Raw genomic sequence first — 11,012 nt, 5'->3', positions numbered from 1 at the left:
TTATTTATTTTTAGGCCACGCTTTGTCCCATTCAACCATTTTGAACTTTTTTTTTTTAAATATTCTTATTGAGCAAAAGTAAATTTTATAATTCAATAATATATTACAAGGAGGATCAAAGAGTAACATTGAAGAAGCATTAGTAAAACTGAAAATACCAAATTTCATCTCTTGAGTTTGAATCCCTATGGTTATTAATAGGAGTGACCACCGGAGTTCATATATGACCGATAGTTTTAGGATTACAAGAGATTAGTTGAGGTATACGTAGGGCTGCAAACGAACCGAACAGTTCGCGAACGTTTGTTGTTCGTTCGATTATTGTTCGATAATGTTCGCGAACAGTTCGATATTCGTTCGATAATATGTTCGATCGAATTCGAACAGGGGTTGTTCGTTCAATTATGTTCGCGAACACTATACGTTCGACTAATCCATCCGTTCGTGAACAATCGTTCGATTGTTCGTTCGTTTATGTTCGAAAAACATGTTATGCATTATTATAATTAAATTTTTTTTTTTTTCATTTTGATATTATGTTTGATTTAGTTTGGATGAATTTTTTTTTTAATGGTAATCAATAATAAAATATTATGATACTTTTGTTTTTCTTATATATATAATATGTTTGAATTTTTTTTTTTCCAAATGTCATCAATAATTAAATATATAAGTATATAACATTTTAATTAAAAAGTAATAAATTATTATGATAACTAGCATGACAAATTTAATAACATAATAGATTGTATAATCAAGTGATATATAATATAATAAATCCAATAACATAATAGCTTCATATTTTTCTAAATGTAATCAATAATTAAATATTATAAGATAGCATTTCAATTAATAAATAATAAATATAGTATGGTAAATTGATAAACATAACATATTGTATAATCAAGCGATGTATAGTATAACAAATTTAATAATATAATAGCTTAATTAAACCTAAATTAATCACACATTTGTATAGATCATATATTACAATAAACTCTCATACCACTATGAATTTATAGGTGTTGATACAAAATATATATGTAGACAGTAATGATAACATATGCATTGATCATATATTAAAATAGATTTTCATTCCACTATAAATTTACGAGTGTTGATACAAAATATATATGTAAACATTTAAAATATTTATGATAATTTATGTAATGATAATAAATATATATGTAAACAAATTCTTTTTGTTTGTGTCATGATTGATATGGAACTAAATTTGTTTTGAAAGATTTATTGTTCTGTTTAATTTATTTTGAAGTTTTATTATTTATGATGGTTAGTTATTTTAACTTACTGAGTTTTTATTGATTTGTTTAAAATATAAATATAGATAGAGAGTTGGTTTATTTTCAAATGTTGAATTAAATGGGTATGAATTATAAATTGTTGGATATTTGTTTTTAAGAGCATCAATTGGAAAGTTGGTGTATATTTTTTATTCGAACAGGTATTCAAACGAGTTATTCGAACAAGTATTTACAAGTTATCGAACGATTTATTCGAACAGGTATTTACAAATTATCGAACGAGTTAGTCGAACGAATACGAACGAGTTACGAACGAGCTTTTTGTTAATCGAACGAACACGAACACATATCCTGTGTTCGTTCGAACACGAACAATCGAACATGCTTATCGAACGATTTTTGAACGAGCCTGTTCACTCATGTTCGATTCGATTGCAGGCTTAGGTATACGTAAACTAAATTAGATACCTCCGATTATTAAAAAAAAAAAAAAATGTGGGATGCAATTTGCAATTCAAAATCGAGTAGCAATCAAAAGGAGACTTTTGGGCTTAAATGGCCACTGGGCCCGACCCGGTAACTCTACCTTCCTCTCTTTCCCATTTTTCTGCCCATTTCAATCTCTGCTCTCTTGTCGTCACCACCGTTTGGCGTTTAGTGAGCTATTATTTTTTACTTTAATATAATTTTCCAAAAAATAATATATTTCATTAATTAATACATAGGTGTCGAATCTCCCATAAATATTTTTGTTAAGACATCAATTTAAGAGATCTTCAACAATACCCATATAAATGAAGAGCATATTTATTAATTTTTAAATATAAAAAATATATTTTTATTACTTTTTTTCAAAACATTAATATTTACAACTAATTTATTAGAAATATTCATTTCCTGTGAATCATGCATAGAGCCATAGATCACTCTTCTATACTTGATTGTGAAAATTCTAAATTATCAATCCATGGGTAACCCGGCAATAAAGGCAAACTAAATGATTGTCCATGACTTCAATTCATAATTTAGTTCTTTATCATTTGCAAAGATAATACATTTATTTATGATTTACTTAGAATTTAGTGAACAGAAAAAATAAAATAAAATCAGAATTACAGTTCAATGTATATAATTTATTTTACTACAATAACTAATAATAATGCATATTTAAACTTCATTTATAACAAGAACATTTTTTTTTTTTTTTAATTTGCTTCACATTTGATAAATATTATACACTACTTAATAACCCAAAGCCAAAGTGACCTTTTATTTTGAAGCGGACCAAAATTATGATATTTGAAATAATTGGCATTGGGTGTGTTTGGTTGGAGGTAAAATTACTAAGGTAAAGTTATCTTATATTATTTAATTACCATGCTTGGTTATCAAGTAATATAAGATTCTGGTAATCTTCCAAAACCAATAATAATTATTATCAGTAATATAGGTAGTAATCTGATTACCTCTATTTTCTCATATATTTTAAGATTATTTGGTAATCTTAATTTTGTTACAATTTTAACATTTATTAATAAAATTTTAAGACAGTACTACCCTTGTTATCTGAAAAATTTACAAGAAATTTATGGACAATTTTAACCTCAAATTCAAGATTTTTACGACAAAACCACCCTTGTACTCCAACCAAACTACCCAAGTCCACAACCACCCCCAGCCACCACCCCAACCACTCAAGGCTGCCACCGACTGTCAGCCACCACCGCCTGTAGTCACTAGAATGGTGCACGGTGGGTCGAATCCGGCTGGCCATGCTCTAGTAAGGTCGTTTTTGGTCATGGATCACGAATCCATGGCCAAAAACAGCCAGATTTGGCTGTTCCGATCCATGGTCGGAAATGGCTTTGCCCCATTCTAGCGACTTCCAGCGACGGCTGACGGTAGTGGCTAGCTACTGGCAGTGGCTTGGGGTGATTTTGTTACAAATTAAAGTTTTATATGATTGAGGTGTTTTAGCAAAATTTCGAATGTAGAATGTTAAAAGAAATGATTCAAAAAATAATATTATATTAATATTTTAAAAGGAGGATAATTTAGTAATCTATATAATATACCCATCTATTTATCCTCATAACCAAACCAATAATGTTACGGACACCGGGACCGTGCACCTAATTCTTACACCGAATTACATGTCATGCGACTCAGACTAGCCACGTATCCTGTTAACAAATATTTTGCGTGCAAACGGCGGTTCATCAACTATAGACGGTTTGTTCACTGTTATTGGACGAGAGTCCATTATATGTGGACGCCCGTCCATGCGAAATGAACGATGGACTCCTGTCCATATTATATGGATGGGGGTTATGGACAGGGGTTCACATATAATAGACGCATGTCCATACTTTAAAAAAAAATAAAATTATATATAAAATGTAGGGACGCCCGTTCATCAGTTATGGACGGTCGTCCCTGAATTTTGGACCCTCGTCCACATATAATGGACACCCGTCTATACTTTAAAAAAATAAAATTGTATATAAAATTAAGGAACGCCTGTTCATCAGTTATGGATGACTGTCCCTAAATTTTGGACGGGCGTTCACATATAATGGACACCCGTCCATACTGTAAAGTTTTAAAAAAAATTTATGGACGGGCGTCCCTCACAGCTTAAATTGAACAAACGGGCTCTTGAGGTACTCTGTTTTAATCAGTTTTGCTTGCTTTTGAATATATTTGTGCGGAAACTTATAAGAGTGATGCTACAGCCACTGATGGTAGTGCATCGAATTTGTGCACCAAATGACGTGGCAAAATCATGACCGTTGATTAATACTAAGTTAAAGTTAATCAATGGTCAGGATTTTACCACGTCATTCGGTGCAAAAATTCGGTGCACTATCGTCGGTGGCTGTATTATTTTCCAACCTATAAAGCAATGAACGTGTTTGTTTAAACAATAATGCTACGGACACCGAAAAAACTGTACCGAAATTGTATACCGGCCTACGTGTAACACGCTTTTGATTTTTTAACAATTGTTTTCTAGTGAACGGTCGTCCACCAAATTTGGACGACCGTTCACTCACATGGACTCCCGTCCATATTATATGGACGGGGGTCCATATACTAGGGACGGGTGTCCCTAATTAAAGGACGCCCGTCCATAAGTAAAATGGAATAAATTTTTTTATAAAAATTAGGGACGGCCGTTCATCCATTATGGACGGCCGTCCCTTCATTTTGGACGGGCGTCCGTAAATAAGGGAAGCCCGTCCTTAACCAAAATATGAAAATAAAAAAGAAAAAAATTTGGGGACGGCCGTCCCTTAAATTTGGCCAGGCATCCATTAGGAATGGACGGCCGTTTTGGACGGCCGTCCATTCCTAATGGACGCCCGTCCATACTTAAAAAAAAAAAAAAAAAAAAAAAAAAAAAGAAAAAAACATTCTAAATAGCTTTCTTCTTTGCTCTTCTTCTTCGTCTTCATTCACTGTGTTTTTTTCATATTTATCGCACCTTCTTCACTTGCCTCCATGGAAACTTTATTGCATCCTTCTGAAGTTTTGGACACTTTGTGCTAGTGGCTATTGTGCGCTGGGCTGCCATGGGAGTTGCACGCACAACAAGCAGATTGACCGTACTGTGCATGGGAATTTTTCAAACTTACCATGTAATTGTGTTTCCTGAAACAAATTAACTCTTCTGTGCTTTCCACCAAGTATGCTTTTTATCTCTAGTTCTTTTGCTTACAGTACAACATGTTTTTCTGCTCATCTTTCAGCAGCATATGTATTGCCCAGTCGTGAAGCCCTGTGTTTAGGAGATAGGGTCATAATGTATCTTCCACGTTGTGCAGACACTATTTCTGAAGTTAGAAAACTTTCTGCTCAGGTATGAATTTTATAGGTAGTTGGTAGTTTCTCCTATGGTTCAATACTTGCAAGTCTTTTACATAAAGTTTAGTAGCTCTCCAAATATTTTACTCAGAAATTTATTGTCCCTCAATTTTTATTTTGGTAGATTCTTGATCAACTCTTTAGCATCTCTCTTTCACTTCCAAGGCCTGTTGGTTCAAGAGTTTTGCACCAAAAATTTTCAGGTAGTTTTAAACACAGTGAATGAAGATGAATACATTATTCGTCTTCATTCACTGTGTTTTTTTTGGGGAGGCAAGAGTTTAAGATTTTCTGGGAAGTCAGTAGCGATGAAGAGAATAAGGATAAGCCACAGAACTTCAACCAGGATGCAAACGTATTATACTGGCTGAAGGACGTCAAAAAGTTGGCTGATGATGTGCAGGAGATACTGCATGAGATTGCTATCACTGGAAAAAGTTCACAAAAACGTAAGTAATGGATGGGCGTCCATTCCTTACGGACGCCTGTCCCATCCAAAGTTTTTCTTTAATTTGTAGAAACCAAAATAATGGACATTCCCGTCCAAACATTTTTTTTTTTTTAAAGTATGGACGAGCGTCCATTCCGTCCAAACGGGACGGCCGTCCATAATTTATGGACGGCCGTCCCCAAAGTTTTTTTTTATTATTTTCATAATTTATTTATGGACGGGCGTCTTTTAAATGGGGACGCCCGTCTCTTGTATATGGACGCCCATCCATATAATATGGACGGGCGTTCATGTGAGTGAATGACCGTCCATATAATATGGGCGGGCGTCCATGTGAGTGAATGGCCATCCAAATTTGATGGACGGCCGTTCACTAGAAAAAAATTATAAAAAAAATGAGAGGCGTGTTACACGTAGGCTGGTACACGATTTCGGTATAACTTTTTCAGTGTTCGTAGCATTATTGTTGTTTAAATGTTTGACTGAATTCTTTTAGGTGCAATCAAATGTTTGACTAAATTCTCCACGATGTACGTTATTTGGATTATTTATTTTCAAAAATTGTCATAAATTTAATGAAATTTTAATAATGGACACCCGTCCAGGGATAATAGACACCCGTCCAGGAATAATGGACAGGCATCCATAATTTTTTTTAAACTTTACAGTATGGACAGGTGTCCATTATATGTGAACAGGGTCTAAAATTCAGGGATGACCATCCATAACTGATGAACGGTTGTCCCTGCATTTTATATACAATTTTTTTTTTTAAAGTATAGACGGGCGTCCATTATATGTGGACCCCCGTCCATAGTAAATGGACTCTGGTCTATATAATATGGATGGGAGTCCATCGTTCATTTCGAATAGACAAGCATCCACATATAATAGACTCCTATCTAATAACAGTGAACGACCGTCCATAGTTGATGAACAACTATTCGCTCGTAAAATATTTGTTAATAGGATACGTGACTGGTCTAAGTCACATGACACGTAATTCAGTGTAAGAATTTGGTAAATAGTCCTAGTGTCCGTAGCATTATTGTAACCAAACATGTCAACATAACACGAATATATTCACTAATTTATCATAATCTAACCAAACACATTTTCCCAATTACTACTAGCGATGTTAAGGAAACCGATTTTTCTAAAGTAATTAACTGAAACAACAGGGATGAAAAAGAATTATCTCATTAATTAATTTTTAATTTGACGAGTGAAGTATTCAGTAATGAAACACTCTGCTCTCTTATTCCCGTTTCTGCGCTAAACACAAAGCAAAATCCAGAAACAGAAAACAGAAAACAGAAGCAGAAGAAACGAGTAGAGAGAACATGAGGCAAGAAGAGATGGTAACACCAGGAGAGGTATTGGGTAAAGCTACAGAAGTCAAGGCAGGAAAGGGAACCTACGTCGCCAAACACAACGGCTTCGTCTACGCTTCCCTCACTGGTCTTCTCCGTACTGTATCCCCTCCTCCTGAATCTCCAGACCAGGAAACCAAACTTAACTGTGTTTCTGCGTTCACTGTCTTGTTAATTAGTCTGTTTTTATGCTTTGGGATTTTGATTTTTTAGGGTTTTAGGAGTTGGGCTGCTTATAAGATTTTGAAAACTGAATAAAAAAATAAAAATTAAGTTTTTGTTTTAACTATTAATTACGGTTTTTTTTTTTTTTGTTTTTGGTGGGAGAATGTAATTAAGATGTGGTTTTGGGTTTAAGTGATTGGTTACTGGGAAAATGTAGGGAAAGTGAAAATGAACCGGGAAGTTTGAGTATTTTACATTAGGACGGAAAGGAAAAATTAAATGAGTGATTTTATACGTGGGATTAAGGGTGTGTGCTTCTTCGCAATGGCTAGTCGAGTTTAGGGTTTTAAAGTTTTTAGTTGTTTTGTGGTAAAGAAACATATGATTTATTATGTTTAAATTTTGCTTCTTGAAAAAACTAATAACTGGAGATAGGGACTTATGTCATGCTTATGTATTGAAAACTTGGCGAAATATAAGAAGTTTGTTTGTGGTGCTGGATGTGAGCAGTTGAGCTTCCATTTTCATAAAGTATTCCTTCATTTCCCCCTTTCTATAAAAATCAAAATAAAGCATTAGCATTTGGAAATGTGTAATTTTACCATTCATTTCTAATTAAACAGTTCTAATTGATCTTGGAAGAAATTCTTTAATTAATGGATAATGGTGGTTGTTCTAGTAGTTTTTTGTTGATCCCCATTTAAGCGTCTATAAAAGCTTTCATGTAAAATCTTCTTTTATATGTTAGTTCATTTTGTGCCCTTATGAACTGATCTCCACATAATCATTTATGCGACCAACAGTGGAAGTTACAGGTCACAAAGCCCATGGTGCTGTCCCAGAGCCTGGTTCCGTTGTAATTGCCCGTGTAAGTTTACCAGTTATATAATTACCATTTATACTTATATTAAACTTTGTTACCAAAATTGTATTTTGTCAGGTCATTGCTTCAAAATAGTATTTCTGAAATTCATATGTTCATTTGGTGTGCTTCTCTTATTCATATTTCTAATTGGCCCTCTTAGATCCTTGTTCAGGGTGTTATCTCAGTTGTGCTGTGTATCAATGTTTCATGCTCGTTTGAGTTGGACCTTTTTTATCTTCTAAAAAGTTAAAGATTTGGATTCAGTATGATTTAAGGTTGTGAAGTTGCTTCTTTGTGTGTTGTGTGTACATTGAAAAATATCTTTACTCTTCAAGCCTTTCATATTTAAAATCATGCTCTAAATGGTCTTTGTGGTTATGTGATTTTTATTTTTTTTTTTATCTTTTTGAAAATTGCGTGTCTCATAACTACAATCACTCTTCTATTGTTGATAAACCTCATCTGTTTCTTTGTATAAGGTATTTAGATTTATGAAGAGTGATCTCATTTTGTTCCCATTATTATGATAGATTACTAAAGTGATGGCCAGGATGGCTTCGGCTGATATCATGTGTGTTGGCCCCAAGTCTGTGAGAGAGAAATTTACTGGCACAATCAGGTTTGTTATAATGTAATTTATTTTTCATGAGAATAGGGATATATCTATTTTGTATGTATCAAGTTAGTAATTTGCACAATGACATTGAATTATAGTCGTAATTAGTGTGGAACCAGTATCAGGTTCCATGTCGATTTCCTGCAGAGCTAATATTCTTGCCTCACTTATACCTTCAAAAACATATTCAGAAGCTCAAATGATTGATAGATTTTTATCATTTAGTCTAAATTCTGCTTAAAACTCAAATGCTTTTCATCTTAACAGGCAGCAAGATGTTAGAGCAACTGAGATTGACAAAGTGGATATGCATTTGTCATTTCGTCCTGGTGACATTGTCAGAGCTCTGGTTGTATCCTCTATGATTTTTGCACTCTTTTATTTTCTTCTTTCCTTTAAGGTTTGGCTGGTAGAGTGGTGTTTCTGATACTGATATGCCTAAATAATATATGATAGTTCAAGATACTAATCACGATTGAAGTGGATGAATTGAATAACCCACTATTGTAACATTGTATGTATGCTATTAATCATGAAATAGTGATTCTTGTAAAACTGTCACAAAATAATGTTATGGGAATGGAATATCGTCATTTTCATTGGGATATTGAAGGACAATGGCTGGATATGTAAGCGTTGAGATAGTTTTAAAACAGTTTGCTTTTGTTTCTAAATTTTACATTATTGCATTATTTGGTTATCTTTTTAATGTCACATTTTGTATAACAGTGGCTTGACAGTAGATCTGTTAGTTCTCTGAAAAATAAATAAATAAATGAAGATAAAAGAAGTCCTTAACGCAATCCCTTTGATAAGCTGTCCCTTGGAGATGCACGGGCTTATTTCCTTTCTACTGCAAAAAACGAACTTGGTGTTGTTTCAGCGGAGAGTGCGGCAGGTATGTTTCTCATGTTTCAGAACTTGATTTAAACTCTTTGTGGCACCTCTTGCTAGATTTATATGTGGCAAATGCTGTTATTTGCAATGTATAAGTATGTTTAAGGTTTTCTGATTGATATTTACATGTTCCTTTCTTAGAATTAATTTATTATAAGAGTATATTTCACCATTTGCCTCATACAATTATTGTTCACTTTAGTCGTTATTTGTGTTTTTTATGTGAAGGAGGTTTAGAAACTGACTTTATAAACTAAAGTTTTGTTCTAACTTTTTGAAGCAGGGAAAGTTAAAAAAATAACAGTACATAAAAATTTTAATATTGAAATTGAATATGAATATGTATGATGCATCAACTTACCATGATGTTATGGTGGTTTGTTATAGGTGGAACAATGGTTCCGATAAGTTGGATGGAGATGCAATGCCCATTGACAGGACAAATCGAGCAAAGAAAGGTTGCTAAGAATGAGAGTTGACCGATAAAAAATGATTAAAGCTAAAAGTAATCTTAAATGTGCTTCATAAATTTTTTATAGAGTACACTTAGGAATTCATTGTCAGAAAATTTCTAGGTATTTTGTTGCTTTTGAGGTTTATTGTGCTGTTCAAAACCATTGTATATCAGGGTTTATGCATTTTTTTTTTTTTTTTTTTTTTCTCTTTGGGCAATTTCCCCCTCCTTTGGATAGTTCCCCATTAACTTTGCCGAACAATGTTGTGTTGTAGATTAATCAACCAATTAGATCACCGGTGGTTAATTTTTTGACCGATAGATAAGCAACTTGTGTTTCGATAAAGAGGAGATAAGAACTGTTATCCATTATGTAACGATTTAAATGTGTTCATTCTATTTATTTCCATTTTATAGTTATATTTACTTATACTCTAATTCCAAACTCCAAACTGAGACTTTGGAATTAATTCTTGGTTTAGTAAACATCGGCGCAAAAACGAAATCGAAGGTTTGCCGCTTAGAGCAAAAAGGATAATGATATGAATCTGCTGTTGAAATTGAAGAATTCTCTTTGATGGTGGTGTTGTGTTGTTCGAGCTTCCTGTTTGAAAAAGCTATGCACATGGTACTCAATGTTTATATTACCAAACAACTCCTCAACTTTAGATCCATAATCTACAACATGCAAGATGCAACCAATATATTATGGGTAATACTATTTGTACAAACTCTTTGTACAAAAAAAGTTTGTACAAACTTACGTGACACATCATGTGAGTGTCACGTGATATAAGGGCCCACATAATATTAATATGAGATTAAGTTACATAGGTTTAACTATCACATGACATGTTTTGTGGTGTGTCACGTAAGTTTATACAGACTCTCTTTGTACAAATAGCATTATCCATATACTATATAACCCCTTGGGCTTAAGATGTTTCAGTCCCATAGATCTCAAAGTAAATTTTTAGACTACATTTCCCTTAAAAAAAAAAAAAAAAAAAGAAAGATAAATGTTTGTTTACGGTTGATGTATACTTAAAAAAAAAAAAA

General features: G+C 33.2%; 1 protein-coding gene across 1 annotated transcript; it reads left to right on the top strand.

Moving 5' to 3' along the window:
- The first annotated feature begins 6,800 nt into the window (after positions 1–6,800).
- LOC116142709 (exosome complex component CSL4-like) lies at positions 6,801–10,330 on the top strand. The gene is made up of 6 exons (XM_031428122.1): positions 6,801–7,087; positions 7,914–7,989; positions 8,517–8,605; positions 8,870–8,954; positions 9,419–9,500; positions 9,887–10,330. The coding sequence occupies exons 1-6, from the start codon at positions 6,927–6,929 to the stop codon at positions 9,976–9,978; spliced, it is 585 nt and encodes a 194-aa protein (XP_031283982.1). The 5' UTR covers positions 6,801–6,926; the 3' UTR covers positions 9,979–10,330.
- The last annotated feature ends 682 nt before the right edge of the window (positions 10,331–11,012 follow it).

Source organism: Pistacia vera, unplaced genomic scaffold (genome assembly GCF_008641045.1).
Source record: "Pistacia vera cultivar Batoury unplaced genomic scaffold, PisVer_v2 Contig416, whole genome shotgun sequence".
In the NCBI taxonomy this organism is placed as follows: Eukaryota; Viridiplantae; Streptophyta; class Magnoliopsida; order Sapindales; family Anacardiaceae; genus Pistacia; species Pistacia vera.
The sequence above is the reverse complement of the archived record's forward strand: the minus strand, read 5'-3'. Positions and strand labels throughout refer to the sequence as shown.